This window comes from Chionomys nivalis, chromosome 3 (assembly GCF_950005125.1).
Source record: "Chionomys nivalis chromosome 3, mChiNiv1.1, whole genome shotgun sequence".
Taxonomy (NCBI): domain Eukaryota; kingdom Metazoa; phylum Chordata; class Mammalia; order Rodentia; family Cricetidae; genus Chionomys; species Chionomys nivalis.
The window spans coordinates 47,966,997-47,983,811 of NC_080088.1; the positions used below are offsets into that span (position 1 = coordinate 47,966,997).

Consider the following 16,815-nt stretch of genomic DNA (forward strand, 5'->3'; position numbering starts at 1 on the left):
TTTTGAGGGTGAAGACTGGGACGGCCTACCTGTTTCCGTGGAAACAATGGGCTGCTGAGAGAAGCCACTCCCTGGAGATGACGGAGGCACCACAGTAGGCTGATCCAACAAAGTGGAGGCTGACTTGCCATGGCCAGGTCCCCTCTTGGGAGTCAGAACCCCCAACGATGCGGTGGAGGGAGGAAGAGCCCCTGCTACAGCCTTTAGGAGAGGAAGGGTCATATGACTGAAAGGCAGACAGAAACAGAAACACACAGAGAGAACCGGAAATTCAATCACATTATGGCTGTGTTGGGAACTGAGTCATCAAGCCATCAGTTGGCAATCTCCTGCTCATCTAGCAGAGAGGAAATCTATAGGTCTATCTGGAATCAGGGCCAATGCAGCACCCCTCCTTTGCTTCTGAGAGCATGCCCTGACTTGGAGTCTCTACGCTGATGCATACAGGGGAGGAAGGCCCTGTAGTAACTAACAACTGACATAATCAGCAGCTCGTGGAGTTAGGTGATGTGGGAAAGAAACAGTAACTTCCAAATCTAAAAGAACTGAGAATGTCTTTGAAGTTGTGCTAATTGGAGAGAAGGCATTTAGAAGAGAATTTGTAAGTCCAAGAAGCAGACAGCTACTGAAATTTAGTTATCAGAGCCCTTGCTTTTCAGTGTCAATGGCATTGATAAGGATGGATCATGAACCTGTTGCCTCATGATTAATGAAAGGTTACATGGCTGAGGAGGACATGTGGCATAAAGAACTTTGGTGTTGTCCTTACGGAGAGTCATAGCTAAAACTCATCCACTGGAGTCCACTGCTTTACACACAAGTGATTTCTTCCTTGATTGGGATCTTGTGTGTTAACTCATATATCAAGGAGGAAGCTGGAACAAACCTCATAAGTTTTTATTTCTTTGGAATAATGTCAGATTCAGGTCACCAATAAGTATTGTTATTTCCTAGATCCAGAGCAACCTCTGCTTGAGCAATGGTACTCGAAGGCCATGGACATGACCAGTGGATGAAGGAAGAGAGAGACATGAAGCAAAAGAAGCCACTGCTACGCACTGCAGCCTTCTTCGTCACTCCCGTCTGCACAATCCACGATCCCATCACACTGCGCATTTTGTTTCCGGAAACAGATGTCATTGCCACACTTAAAGGTCCTATTGGTGCACGGGATGCCTAAAAATGAGTGAAAAGAAGGAACAATTTGGATTTTTGCTGTTGTTGCTGTTGCTGCTTCTAGCCAGAAACAGATTTGAGGGAATGACATGGAACTCTGCGAAAAGGGTTATAGTCACAGCACCCCTGTTTTCTGCTCTGGAAAAGGCTGGCAGAATAACCCCACAGGGACATGTTTCTTCACCTAAGCAGATCCCTTGGAAGGCAGGCCAATAGCACACAGCTAAGAATCATTCCAACTGCCTCTCCACACTCATGGCGAACACAAGATAAATAAAAAAGTTGATCATATCAATGGCTTTGGGTCATGGCCTTTTAGCTATCGCTTAGTTTTATTCTCTAAGAAAAAAAAAGTCACACCCACATCACATGCTGTCCTTTTAGGAAAAAAATAATGAAGAGATACTCTGAATTACAACGCATTTGTTCACAACCTATGGGGTTAACTTTCTATAGCGGTATTAGCAGGAGTCCTCACAGTGTCTGGCAGGCTTCTCTATGACAGACCTTCATTGTCTAACCTACAGCTAGCATGAAAAGCCAGTAAAACCATGAAAACATGCCAATATTTGCACAGGAGCACATCCAATTCCACCCCACCTACTGTGAGCAAGTATGTCATTGTTTTTTAGGCTGGGTAGGATTCTCCAAACAAGAGATATCAGGGCTAAAACTGAGAACAGTCTAGGGAAACTGGGGCAAGATGATCTCTCTGAAGGCAACAGAGCTTTTGGCTCACTGAGGTGCTACAGAAAGAACAGAGCCCTGTGTGTCTTCCTCACTCCGAGTGCAGTTCTGCTCATCCTGGCCATCCTCACAGTCCCAGAAGCCATCACAGACCAGAGGGCCGCGCTGCCGGAAGATGCTGGCATTGCACGCAGGTTTGGCAGTCACTGTGGTGAGAGACAGAAAAGTCATGAACACAGGACATCGGCTGGTCTCCCTGACGACCAGCAGTGTCCCTCTAAAGCTGTGAACCTCAACGTGGCAAATACAGGGGAGTGACAGAGAGTGTTTTTTCTTGAAATGACACATCCCTGGAAGGAAGCAGAAGTTTAGTGTAACTCCTTTTTCAGGCCTTGTTTTTGCTATTGTGTAAGTGCATTTAAATCGGGTGGTTTATGTCACTTCAACTCATTGCATCATAAAGAATCATATTTTGTTTTCCTTTTGAGATAAGATTTCACTGCATAACCCTAGTTAACCTGGAATTCACTATGCAGACCAGGTTGACCCCTGAACTAGAGATCCTCTTGCCTCTACCTCCTGAGTGACAGGTTTAAAGATGTACTCCACCATGCCTGGCATAAGTAACCCCTTTCTAAGAAAAATAATCCTCCTCATCAGCTACAACCTGAGTTGAACTTGCCTACCCTCCTGAAGAAGGTGCAGGGGACTGAAATGGGAACTTTTCTCTCGTTCATTTCTTTACCTTGGGTCCCTGACCAAAAATAATAGATGTTCACAAAAAGCCTGGTGAATGAATTAATGTGAAACCCCCTTAAAGTTGTTTTATTCTGATAGATGTATACCCTAGACACCACCACTTCCTCTTTGACATGCATCTTGAATTACCTTCACAGCCATGGCAGGCACAGTGCACCAGCAAATGCTAGGCTTCCTGAGTCTCCTTATTCCCCAGGAAAGGTGAGTGTGCTATCACCCCATTCTGCAACCCCACAATGCAGGATAATCAGACTCAATAGGGAGTCAGGACAAAGCAGGAATTCAGTTTATTACTGTGAGCATCAGCTTATATATGTTAAGTAACATCCTGTGATTTGGGGGTACCTCCAGTCAATGAGAGGCAGCCAAACCCTCCCTCTGGCTGGAGGGGCATCTATCCAGTTTTTGCTGTCTCATCCTTACTCAGACTCGAGCCAGGCTTTTTTTCTGCCCTATAGTCCTCAAGGTATAAGCTCTGAGATAATTTTGACCCAGCATCAAGCACCTGTAGAAAAGACAGTTTTCATAGTGATTTCTGGATTGTGAAATTAGCACTTTTACTGTCTCTGCCTGGGTCACCAGAGTATTTCTCATCTTAGTCCCTCTGAAGAGTGAGGAAAGTACACAGCTACCTTGAAATAGTTGGTTGTCTCCAACAGGGCCCAGCTGACAACCGGAGGATAGCTTCAAAATTGATGCAGTGAAATACAATGATAAAAATATTAGTCCTTATAAAGCAATGGCAATGGCTTTCGTCTGGAGCATCAGAGCAGAGAGCAGTAATGAAGAAAAGAGAAACCTTCAACCACTAAAATTGACAGCATCTATTTTCTTAAAAAGATAGAAGCCAGGCTGTGGTAGTGCATGCCTTTATCCCAGCACTCAAGACATGGAGTTAGAAGGGTCTCTTGTGAGTTTGAGGCCAACCTGGAATCTCTGTCTCAAAAAGTACGTACCCCCCGCCCAAAAATAAAAGAAAGAAAAAGAAAACAAAGAAAGAAAAGAAATAGAATATTTTATACATTTAGAGTGCTAATAAGTCATAAATTAAAAAGATTTTTTTTAATTTAAAAGTATACAAAGGAGTTAGGCATATAGTACTCAGTGTTAAAGTACTTGCCTAGTATAAGAAAAACACTAGGCTTGATTCCAGTAACACACATATATACAAAACTGTAGAGAAATGGGCTATTTTTATGAACATAATTTTATATAGTTGCAGTATAATAAATATAATGTCTGTCCAAAGATATGGAAAAATTGCATACCGTCACTATTACAAGAATACTTAAACATGGACAAAAAAGTTGACAATAATTTTATTTTGTCTTGCAAGTTATCTTCTAAATATCATTCCCTGAAACTAGAAATAAATTCAAGGACAGGTTGCAAATGATAATGAAAAACTAAGCTATAAATCCTCTATCTAGAGTAGGACTATCTTGTATCCATTCCTTTGTCGTTACCAGCATGGTATCAGTGTATGTGTGGAGGAGGAGGCAGGAAGAACGTAAGACAGCAGTGTCTTCAGACACGGCAGGCCTAGTGCACATATGAGTTCACAAGACTGTGGTGGCAGGCACAGGACCTCCATAACTTCAAGCCAGACTGGATCTCAGCACTTAGAAGGGGAAATGGACAGGAGCTAACCAAGACGCTATCTCCAATTGGCATCTGCTTGCAAAGGAAAAATTATTTTACTCCAGCAGATTCTTACTGGGTCTATTAACTACATTTAAGGGCTGGCCACAGGCCTAACAGTAAATGGCCAATACAGAACAAACTCAGTGGAATTTTTGTAGATTTTTCTCTCCTATTGCTTTGTTAGGTATTTTTCTTTTTCTACCTTACCGATCTTTTGGTTGCAAATTATGGTTTCCAATTTTGTACTTTTATGAGTTTTATTTTTGTGTCTTTTTCTGTGTGTGTGTGTTTCTTGTGGGGGGTTTTTTCTGTTGTTTTTTTTATTGTTCTGTTTTCTTTGTTTGCTTGTTTTCTAAAGAGAGAGAAAGAGGGTAGAATTGGTAAAGAAGTGGGCAGGGTCTAAGAAGAACTGGGAGAGGGAAAACCTTTATCAATATATTTTTATGAAAAAACTTTTTCAATAAAAGAATAACTATAACAAAAAATATAAATAAATCTAGCTTGTTCACCATGTCTGTGTTCCAAGAGCAACCATACTGAATTTACTTCTTGCAGATTCTGAGCTCTTCAAGGAGAAGGATATGAGCATTCACATAGGATTGCGGTGGCTTAGGTCATTATCCACAAGATGTTAGTTCCCACGGTCAGAGTAATACCACAGCCCTGGGGTATACAAAGTGAATTTCCCTCCCTCTTGACTATGGACACAGCTATGTGACTTCTGAGCTATGGAATATGAGATAAACTTTTCAAACCTAGGCCATATGGGGAGTCACATGTTTCTAGTTACTTTTCCTTGCTTTTGTTACCACTAGTTGCTTGGCTCAATGAAAGAAAAGGCGATAAATACCAGCCATAATCCCTGCCTGGAAGGACTCAGCACAGAACGGCCCAGTGCTTGAACCTGAGCCACTCAGTTAAGCTGTGCCTATGCAACTCATGAAGATGAAGAATAAAGGATGGGGTTAATTACGCCATTGAGTCTTGGGATAGCTAGTGATTGCAGAGCAACTACAGACACTGGTGTCAGCCAGCCAGCAGCAAAGATTCCAAGGAGTGACTTCTTCGTAACGAAGTCATATTCCACCTACCACAGAAAAGCTCGTCACTTTCATCGAAGCAGTCATTTACCCCATCACAGCGCTGGGCCTGGGGGACGCACAAACCAGATGAGCATCTAAAAGACCCAGCAGGGCAAGCTACAGGCAATTAAAACAGAAGAAGAAGAAATAAAGATAAAAAGAAACAGAAATTCTTGGCTTGGTTCCTAAAAGTCATCAGACTACCTTAGTAAAGAATTACAAAGTATTAGTTGATTAGAGATTTGGCAGACAAACTGAAGCAATAATACAATTTCTCCATCCAACCAAGACTATGCATAACTCTTAAAGCATAATTTTCATTAGCAAAGAATAAAAGCGAATCAAAGCTACAAAAGTTAAATATAGGAAGACCAATGTCTGTTCCCCAAGCCCAGAGCTCCTGCGTTTTCCCTCACTGCCCATCGTTCCTTCCAATTTAACTAGGTTACTCATCAAAGATAAAAGCATTGAGCCAGAGCTTATGGGTAAGCATCACACCAATAATAAGTCCTCTCTCCTGTCACATTGAAGAACAGAGAACACATGTCAGATCAGCTACTTTCTCAGGGGCAGTGGGAAGAGTGGGTGGCCTGCTAGACCATCATCAGGGTGTGTGAATCCATTAGCAATGCATAAGCTTTGCTTCTACTGTGTGCCCACTGGAAATTCAACCACTCTGAGTATCAGAGTGCAGCACTGAATCCAGAAGCGGTATGTTTGGAGTTGGCAGAGTGGAACATGTTAGAAAAAAAGATTCTTCTCTTGTCATACCCTCGTGGCATCTCCACTGCATCACTTTTATTTGTCTCCTTTCAAAAGAGTCTAAAATATCTCCAAGTCATTATCTACACTCCGCAGCTTCAACCACTTCCCTCAAATGTTGCCTTTCCCAGGACCACTTCCTGGCTATGTTCTGTGGTTTCTTATACAAATTTTAACTTTCTGAAAGCTGACCTTTGAGTCATCTTAACTAACCATCTCTCCACAGTCACTGTCAGCCAAGGAGAATACAGAATGCCACTCACAGAGCTCCTGTATGTTTGTATAAACACTATGATCACATGGATCTATGGCTAGCACAGAAAACATTACAATGAGTACTGTGGAGGCCGAGCCAAGGGGATTGCCACAAGTTCAACACCAGCCTGGTCTACATAGGCTAACCAAAATTACACAGTTAGAATTTGTCTCAAAGGCAAAAAAAAAAAAAAAAAAGAGAGAGAAAGAAAGTTAGAAAGAAAGAAAGAAAGAAAGAAAGAAAGAAAGAAAGAGAGCAAGAAAGAAATAAAAGAAAGAGAGCAAGAAAGAAAGAAAAGAAAAAGGTGAGGGAAGAAAATTTTAAAAGAGACCAAAATATAGGCTTTTCCTATATTTTAGAAGTCAAATGAAAAAAATGTATTTTAACTCTAAGTAATATCAAAGGCTATTTTTCTATAATTTAAAATATATCACTAATAGATATTTTAATATATCTTTTGTTATTTTGTAGTATACATTACTTGCCTATTTTAGAAGATAAATAATAGCAAATAACAAAAATAAGACAGTATTAATTCCTTAAATTCTCAAGGCCTGAAGTAAAGAAAGACTAGCCTTGCTTTATCATTAAGGGCTCCTCAGATTTTTTTAACTGATCCCAAACTTACGTTGACTGATGTTATAGCTGCCATATTCTACCAAAAGAGGCTTGTCTGAAAGCCTGGAACTGCATCGGAGCTGGATGTGGACCAAGGGGCTGGGCACTCGGAAAATGGTCTCGTGATCCATGTAGGAGCCACAGTACCTGAGAAGACAAGAGTCAGGGGGTCCATGTGGTGTGAGGTCCCAGAGACTCTGTTCCATTCGCCAGTGGACATCAATGATGCTTTGGTCATTCAGGCTCCGTGAACAGAGAGGCTCCCGGCAGAGCTAAGAATGACAGCCACTTTGTGCTGTGGGACTGTGGTGTGGTAAGAGTTCTCCTTCGCTAAAGAGAACAAAGCACTGTTGACCTGCTGCTTTCATTATTAACACTGCAGATTAGAAAGACAATGGCTCCAATTCTCTTGAGTTTTCGTATTTTTACCATCAAAAATTCGTAACAAGAATGGCCTGCTTTTATCCACAAACTCCTCTGTAGAGTGGAGCAGAATCTGTGAGCTCAGGCTGAAAATATGCAAATACTCCCACCCACAGTTGAGACAAAAGACAACAACATTAATTCAATCTTAATTGAAATCTGATTCGCACTGCGGGGCTTGTCCTTGGCAGCATTTCAAAAAAGGAACAATTATCCACAGTGTTCCCTGCCTTGACTTTTTCTCTACTTCCCATCCTTCCACGTGAGCAGGGTTCCCAGGGTCCTCTTGAGTAAATGTCAACCTGGTTAATAATTCTCACTATGTGAGCATTGTAGCTAATGGAGCATAGAATATTACTTTATAGCAAGATAAGTTAGTTTACTGCCTGGTGTAGGCAAAGCTTTTCCAGTGGGAAACCTATGGGAAGTGTCAAGACTCTATGGGAAACACCCGATACAAGAATAGAGGGCGCGATTGCTTGGTACCTGTGAATGCCAAGCACTCTGGACTCCCAAGGCACTTGAGAACTACTAATATTCCATTGCTGTCAGGAGCACTATCTACAAATTTGAAGGCAAAAAAAAAAAAAAAAAAAAAAAAAAAAGACACCTATATTATTAAGAAATCTTTGGCAGTTGGCCGAAACTCAGGAAGTTGAGAGGATATAACCCGCTATGAGGACACAGAAAGAAGTGGCTATTGTGGGGTCTGGGAGACACCTAAGGCCAAGTCAAGCTGTTAGGAGCATACTGTAGCTGGTCATGTACACTGAAAACATGGCCATTGTCTTATCTGTGTCTCAGAGTGGCTGCTTGTGTTTTGTGCCTTCTCTTAGCATCTAGACTTTTCTTGCAAAGGTGAGCTCCTCTTGGTGTATTAGTATGGTTTGAAAGTGAAGGGTCTCCTACAGGAACATGCACTTGAGTAGTTGATCCTAAGATGGTAACACTGCTATAGAAGGCTGTAAACACTTAGGGGACAGGTCCCAACTGGAAGTAGATAGTTAGGGGTGGAGTCTTAAAGGGTACATTATCCTGGCCGCACCCCACTCCATCCCACCCCTGCCTCACCTTCTGCTTCCTGGTTGGTCTCTGCAATGTGCCTAGCTGCCCCATGCCACCAGACTGAGCCACTCCTACTGTGGTGACTCCTCCGTCACAACAAACTAAAATCCCCTGAAACTTGGAGCCAAACTAAATCCTTCCTTCTCTCTGCCTCCTATTTTGTGGAGATTAGCTAGCATACATGCTAAGGAGGAGCTCACGGAGAAGAAAAGCCTTTGCACCCATGCTAGGGCTGGAGTTTGAAGATTAGTGCACTGCAGGGCATGGAGGTGAGTTATAGATTAAAAGTGTAAAAAGTGGAAGATGGAAGAAACCCAGCAAGAGTCTGTTTATAGTCTGTGTACAGTCACATGACAAAGAAGTGAAGGGATTTGTTAAAGTTCAGACAGCAAAGATGTTTCTGCTGACTCAGATCTGTACACCAGTTGGCCTGACGCTAGATTCTAGCACTTTCTTAGACTCCCAAGGCCTGCTTGCTAGGGTTGCACAAAGGCCGCTCTTCACTGCTCTAGGATTCCAAAACTGCATTCAGCTCCCCTGGATACAATTACCCCACTGATGTTATCTGATGCTCCCCAGAGAACCTTGGATTTCTTTCCATCAACACTGGTTTTTGTTGTTACTGTTTTGTTTTTTGTTTTCTAGCTTCCGCATTGCAGACCACATTCCCTCGTCCCATTTCTCAGTTCAGTTTTGAAGAAACAAAGCAGAGCCTTTCTTCTCTAGATGGAAAGGACTGGCCTGGAAAGAGCTGGGGGTGTGCCTAGCGAGGGGACAAGCAGAATCGGATGAGTCTGATAGTTCTTCAGCTGGTCTAGAGGACCAGAAAGAAGCAACTCTGCTTCAGGGAACGTATTAGGGGCAGGAAGTTTTCGTGATATTGGTTGGAAAGAGACTCTTCTACTTGAAGCAAAATGTCCTGGATCATTTCATACTTGTTCATTCTGAGGGGGAAAGTCTTCTCTCCTTTTCTTTCTTTCTTTCTTTCTTTCTTTCTTTCTTTCTTTCTTTCCTTCTTTCCTTCCTTCCTTCCTTCCTTCCTTCCTTCCTTCCTTCTTTCTTTCTTTCTTTCTTTCTTTCTTTCTTTCTTTCTTTCTTTCTTTCTTTCTTTCTTCCTTTCTTTCCAGCATATCAAGTTGAGGCAAGATTAAGGCCCTCCCCCTAGGCTGAGCAAGGTATCACTCCATAAGGAACGGGCTCCAAAAATCCAGTTCATGTACTAGGGATAAATCCTGGTCCCACTGCCAGTGGTCCCACGGACTGCCCAAGCCTTACAATTGTCCCCCACATTCAGTGGGTCTAACTTGGTCTTATGAAGGTTCCCGAGCCATCAGTCCAAAGTCAGTAAGCTCTCTCTATCTTGGGTCAACTGTTTCTGTGGGTTCCCCCACCATGATCTTGACCCCTTTGCTCATATTATCTCTCCTCCCTCTCTTCTACCGGCCTCCAGGAACTAGGCCCAGGGCTTAGCTGTAGATCTTTCCATCTGCTTCCATCAGTTACTGGATGTAGATTCTATGATGGGAGTTGTGTAGACACCAATCTGATTACAGGGGAAGACCAGTTCAGGAACCTTCTCCACTATTGCTAGGAGTCTTAGCTGGGGTCTTTTTTGTGGATTTCCTAGCACCAGATTTCTCCCTAACCCCACAATGGCTCCCTCTGTCAATATGCTTCCTTTCTGCCCTTCCTCCAACTCAACCAATCCTTCCCCTTATGTCCTCCTCTCCCTTCCCTTTCACTTTTCCTTCCCTCCTCCCCTCCCAGTTTACTCAGGAGATCTTATTTATTTTCCCTTCCCAAGGGCATGCATGCCCATCACTCTTAGGCTCCTCCTAGATACCTAGCTTCTCAGGGGTTGTGGATTGTAGCCTGGTTATCCTTTTCTTTATGTATAACATCTACCCTTGAGTGAGGGCTTGCTGTGTTTGTCTTTGTGGGTCTGGGTTACCTCACACAGGATTATTTTTTCTAGTTCCATCCATTTGCTTACAAATATTAAGATGTGATTTACCACTGAGTAAACTTCAATGTGTAAATGTACCACATTTTCTTTATCAGTTCTCTGGTTGATGGGCATCTAGGTGGTTTCCAGGTTCTGTCTATTACAAATAATGCTGCTATAAACTTTGGTCCTGTCTAGCTGGTGTTCTGTAAACTTCTTGTACCTTCATAGGTGTGCCCTTATTTAGGTTAGGAACGTTTCCTCTATAATTTTGTTGAATATATTTTCTATTCCTTTGAGTTGGAATTCTCCTTCTTCTAGCCCTATTATTCCTAGATTTGGTCTTTTCATGGTGTCCCAGATTTCATGAATGTTTTGTGCTAAGAATAGGTTGGATTTGACATTTTCTTTGACCAGTGAATCTATTTTTTTCTATCGTATCTTCAATGCCTGAAATCCTCTCCTTCATCTCTTGTATTCTGTTGGTTATGCTTACATCTATGGTTCCTGTTCTTATACCCAGATTTTTCCATTTCCAGAATGGTTTGTATTTTCTTTATTGACTCTCTTTCAATTTTCATGTTCTGAACTGTTTCCTTCACCTGTTTGATTGCTTTTTCTTCATTTTCTTAGCTTTTTTTAAGCTGGCTGCTGGGGTTTTCTCTCCTTTTCAAGGCACAGTTTGTCCATTCCTAAACTCAAAGCTCCACAGAGGATGGGTATGAGCGTGTGTTCCGGGTCTTTACTTTCCTTACATATGAAGTTTGGTGCTCTTAAAGCTTTAGGGATACATTGTTTGGGGTTCATTTATTTTTATTTTATTTCATTTTTTTAGATGAGGAACTCTCACTATGTAGCTCTAGCTAGGCTGGAACTTGTTATGTAAATCAGGCTATCCTGGAACTGCTTTTGCCTCTGACATGTTGAAATTAAAGGCATGCACCACATACTTTTGACGTTCAGCTTGAATTCTTACATTGAATGCTAACAAAAACAAGTTTAAAAATAGCTGTAATCAAAAAGCGGTAATATTTTTCCTAGTCAATAAACTATTAGAAGGCAGGCAAGTTTTGAATTTGACCCCATATAAGAGATGCTTGAAGCTGGGCATGGTGGTGCATGCCTTTAATCCCAACACTGGAGAGGCAGACATATCTCTCTGGGGTATGTAGCCAACCTGGTCTACGTAGCAAGTCCCAGGACAATCAAAGCTATGTAAAAAGCCCCTGTCTCAAAAAACAAAACAAAAACAGAAAAAACATAATAACATAAACTTATTTCAAGCTGTATTTCAATAATGAATAAAGGTCACATTTTAATGATGGGATTCAGTTAGATCTCTTCCAGTGAAAACAGGAGCATGGATACTTTACAGATTGTCTCTCTAATCGAAAGATGTCTTGTTCAGAAAAACATCTTAGAGGGCTGGCCAGATGACTCAGTGGTAAGTGCTTCCTGTGCAAGCATGAACACCTGAGTTTGAAAACCAACATCCACATAAAAAGCCAGCTGGGATGAATATCTGTAATTCAGCAGTGGGGGGTGTGAGCACAGGAAACTCACTGAGGCTTGCTGGCCAGCTAGCCAAACCCACCCTCCCCCCCCCAAAAAAAAAACAAAAAAACAATAAACTCCAGTTCAGTGAAATGTGGTCTCCAAAAGATACAGTTGAGAGTGATAGAGGATGATACCTTATATCAACCTCCAGGCTGTCAGCATGGGTATACACACATACACTCTCTCTCACGCTGCACACACACACATAGACTCAAAAAAAAAAATTAAATTAAAAAAAATGAGGAAGGAGAAAGGCTTGTCAAAAAGGAAAGTTTCATTCAGAAAACAACAAAGAGAGAAGAACTGACTGGAAAAGCCTTTAATTCACAAGATACTTCTTAGAGTGCAGAGTGAGAAGCTACTCTGCCAAAAGAGATCACAGCTGTTTTTTGAATGCAGTTTTATGGTTTTAGGAATGAACCAACAACAATAATATCTAAGGAACAAGTTAAGATGTAGGATGATAGGACTTATGTGATGGATTCAGGAATCTCAGACACCTACATGTTTGAGATTCTTTCTGGCCAACCATTTCCTAGTGTTAGGTTAGCCATGTCAGCTAAGACTCTTCTACAATGCAAAGCTGGCTATAGTAGTCTCTTATTCTTGTATCTCAGTATGAGAGGCCCTTGTTATTCTTCCCAGTGGCTCCAGGATTCAACAGTGTCTTTGTAAGACACAGAATACCCTCAGGAACAGCGCAGCAGCATAGAGAAGCTGTGGGGCTGAGGATCTGAATTCTACTATAGCCACAGGTGCCAACTGTTTATGTATATGTTTCTGACCCGCTCTATCCTTAGCTCCTTCTCTCAGTAAACTGAAGACTCCCAGGGGACAAGGAACTTTCCATGTGATCCCTCACATAGGGAAATCACTTACATGTGTTCATTAATTTCCCACCATCCATGCTCACAGCCGTTCATACTCTTCTTGGTTAGTGAGTAGTTGTAGAATCTCAGGGCTACGCCAAGAGTTGCTAGGGGAGTCTGTAAAAAGCAAAAAGCAAGTCAGAAAATGCCTCCGTAGAACTCGTTTCAGGTTAAAATGTCCTTGCTTTCCCCATACTCATTCTTTTGAGTTATTGTTTTAAAGATGTTCTGCTCTTTGTGAGCACTTGGTGAGATGTACCATGGGTGGAGGGGGAGAAGGAACTTGGAGAGGGGAATTGTGGGAAGCAGGTGCTATAAAGTGGACTTGGGAAAAATAGGGGTGGAAGAACAGATAATGCAGGGGGAGAAGAAAGAGGGAGAGATAGGATATTCAATAATGTCATAGGGAAGTATTATTTTATGTTTATTTAAAAATACAAATATGTGCACATACACATATATGTATGTGTGTATATGTGTGTGTTTATGTATATATTTTAATGAGGTTACAGCACATGGGATGACAGTGCTCCTCCCAAGAGTCAAGCACTGTGTAACAAAAATTCCAATACCAGTCACAGAAAACTTTCCTTTGTCATTGCTGGTAAAGGAAACAAGATGGGCTATTTCCATTGCCCTTGATTCTCTTCCAGAACTTGAAGGTAAGACCCTATTATTGCTGAAGACTCATTTATCAGACAGAGGCTTGGAGGAATAGGGCGGGAACTGACTTGGAAGGCTCCTCCTTGAGAACCGTTGCTCATAGCATTGGAAAATTCTAGGAATGTTGTCAAAGGAGAAAAGAGTAGATCTACCCAAGTATAAAGTCTAAAAAGCACGAAAATGACTTGTTGAGCAATTTAACCCCCCCTCCTTGGTGCAATAGTGGTGCTTTTATCTTTGAGGTAACCAACAGCTACCTAATTTGACTGAAGGCCTGGTGGATAGCAGGGAAATTACACCTGATACTGTAACCTACACAACTATTCATGATTGGTGAGGTCATCGTCCCTGGAGGAAAGTCTACTGCCATCATTTTCCTATGCCAATATAATTTCTAGCTGTGTTCTAATTACTTATCCTACAGATAAGTGTAGTTCTCGCTCCTCATCAAATCAGCTTCTTTTTGTAAAGATGGATACTATTACATAGACACATGGGATCAAAAGGAAGACTGTGGCATGCCCAACTACAGCTGATAGGTCTGCAACTCAACCCCCATACCAAAGGCTCAGGAAAAACTGCTGAAAAGTGGGGAAAAGATGATAAGTGTGTTTGCTGCTAGACAGTGTCCCCTAGAATTACACTATGCACCCACAAAATATCAACATATGGTTGCCTGAAGAAGACCAGCATGATGACAATACCGGTAGACAGGATTTTGGTGACAATGAAAACTCCGCATGGTCCTGCCCATACGTGAAGAGGTCTAAGTGGTCAGTAGCTCCTGAGAGAGAAGAACAGTTTCTTCCATGGAGGAGCTCCTGCAGAGCTGTCCAGTTCAAAATGATTCATTCTGGATTAGCCTCGTATGTATACATGTGAAACACTACATAAACTCGGTAATTAAATAGACATAAAATAATAATAACATAAGAAGAGATCATGAATCTGGCTAGGGGCAGGGGAACACAGAGTAGAAATAAGAATATTGGCTTACTTTCTATTTTGCTAGAGGTTTAGGGTTGAGGGCTGAAGAAAAAAATCTTTATAAGGGAAAGGTCGTATCATACCAGGGAGAGGGGAGGGGAGAATGGAAGTGATGAAGATGAGATTGACAAATGATAAAATTGTAGGAAAATTGTAAAATTTTTAAAACTTGTAGGAAATGTTTTACCATTCAATCCTATTAGGTTCTTCTTTAGATTGATTTTATCCATTGGCATACTGTTCTGACAGATATCACATTTTGGTTATGCACTAGTGTGTGTGTTGTAAGTACATACATGTATACAGTTGCTTCTTTCTAATGTAAATATAGGCAGTCATTCATTATTACCCACTTTTGAGAGAGACTCACTTAGACATTTACTGTTCATTTTAACATGATAATTATTAACCTGTTAAGCCAGTAATATGATCCCCATTTTACAGAAGAATAAAAACCGTAGCTGACAGAAGATGACTAACTTTCTAGAGGTTAGGAAATGCAGACCAGAGAGTTAAGCTAATCTTTTACTTGCCACTTTCTGCACAATATATCATGAGGGACTCAAGTAGAATAGGAAATTACCCCAACTGAGTATTAGAAATTGTTGTGGCAAAGATGCCTGCACATTTTCTTCATAGAGGCAGAGAACAAGTGAGTCCCTTCCAAGCCACCCCACCAATTTCCTCTGTGAACTTGGAGAGGGGATTTCCATGGCTCACTGTAACTCCACTGAAGGCTGCTGGGCCTTGTCTCATGTCCCTTCTATGTCCCTTCCTCTATTCCTCACTCCCTGGTATGATATGACCTTTCCCTTATAAAGACTTTTTTCTTCAGCCCTCAACTCTAAACCTCTAGCGAAATAGAAAATAAGCCAATATTCTTATTTCTACTCTGACTAAAAATCACAAGTGTTTATGGATTTTCATTTTAAGTCTCTGGATTATTACAGAATCAAAATTTGTTCTATATCAAAAGAATTTCAAACATTTGGCAGAATTACAGGGAAAGGTACATTCCTTATTCTGGTTGTTGAATGAATTCAAAAAGATACGTCTATGTTTTGGAGGAATTAGAGAACGAAACTATGATATTTTCCCCTCTCCTCCTCTTTCCTTAGTTCTTTATCTATTCTCTCTTACCCTTTTAGCTACCCAATCCTCTGACCATCTGAGACACTAAATCCTGAAAATCTGGCAAAGGACAAGCAAGGATCAAGCTTCTTGTTTATAGATGACCGTACTATTAGCAACAAACAACTTAAGGATACTTGTCACCAGGACATTGAAGCAAACATCAGATTTGGTCAAAATAGTAAAATCATTTGAAATATTAAATTTGTATGACTATGTATAAATGATCACACATGTCGAATTTCCTCCTGCCTCAGGGTCCTCCCCTCAACTGTTCCCGTGACTGCAACACCCTTATCCTAGGCACTGATAGGGGAGGTCCGTCTTTTTCCTCTCAGCACCTCTGCAAATGTTCCCCTTGGTAATGAGGCTTTCCTGACCTCCTATTAACAAGCCCTCAGCTTCCTTCCCTTCACACTTCCAGTTTCCCTTCCAAACCCTCGCACCTCCTCAACTTCTTCATTTTCCCCATAGCACCGTGTCACCATACGACACACCACATAGAGTTGTCCCTTAGTATCTTGGAAAGATTGATTTATAGACCCTCCTCATCTCCAAAATCTAAGGATACTCAAGTCCTTTACATAAAAATGCATACTATCTGCAAAACTCACACATGTTCTCTCATATACTCCAAATATCCATTTTGTTCATACTGGCTAATATGATGCAATAATTTTTGTAAAATGCACTTCTATTCTATTGTTTGAGAAATAATATGCTATATATATGTTCAAAATAGGTGCACACTTGATGGAGTAGTTTAACTGAACCCATAGATGTGAAACCCACAAATAAGGAGGATTCATTGAGAATGTAGCTTGTTAGCATATCACCTGTCTCCCCCTACTGGAAGGCGCATTCCATGAAAGACGAACTCTTCACTTACTTTCTATTTCAGATTTTCTGTCTATTTTAGTACGTGGGTCCAGGCCCATAGCTATCATTCAGTGACATATTGATGAATTCAAATTGTATATATTTGTCATTTATATCCAGTCCAATTATGATGCCACACACTAATAATTTTATGCGTATGTACTAAGTGAGCAATAGTGACATCTTCCACTTCCGTATACTAGTATAGTAGGGAAAGAAAATTTAAGACCAAATTTAAGACAGCAAGCAACGCCTTGACAAGCAGAAGAGGGAGATTATGAATTTCATATAAATTTACATTTTGATTTACTC

The 16,815-nt window shown here is 41.2% G+C and overlaps 1 protein-coding gene across 2 annotated transcripts in view; it reads right to left on the reverse strand.

The window, feature by feature from the left end:
* The window catches only part of Tmprss7 (transmembrane serine protease 7), a 38,047-nt gene that overhangs the window by 6,598 nt on the left and 14,634 nt on the right, over nt 1-16,815 (reverse strand). For both annotated transcript variants that reach the window (XM_057765462.1, XM_057765463.1), the window contains 6 exons: nt 12,854-12,960; nt 6,995-7,131; nt 5,358-5,465; nt 1,959-2,069; nt 1,060-1,176; nt 30-201 (listed from right to left, as the gene is read on the reverse strand). In XM_057765462.1, the coding sequence (XP_057621445.1) occupies nt 30-201; nt 1,060-1,176; nt 1,959-2,069; nt 5,358-5,465; nt 6,995-7,131; nt 12,854-12,960 (752 nt within the window). The remainder of the gene's footprint in view (nt 1-29; nt 202-1,059; nt 1,177-1,958; nt 2,070-5,357; nt 5,466-6,994; nt 7,132-12,853; nt 12,961-16,815) is intronic.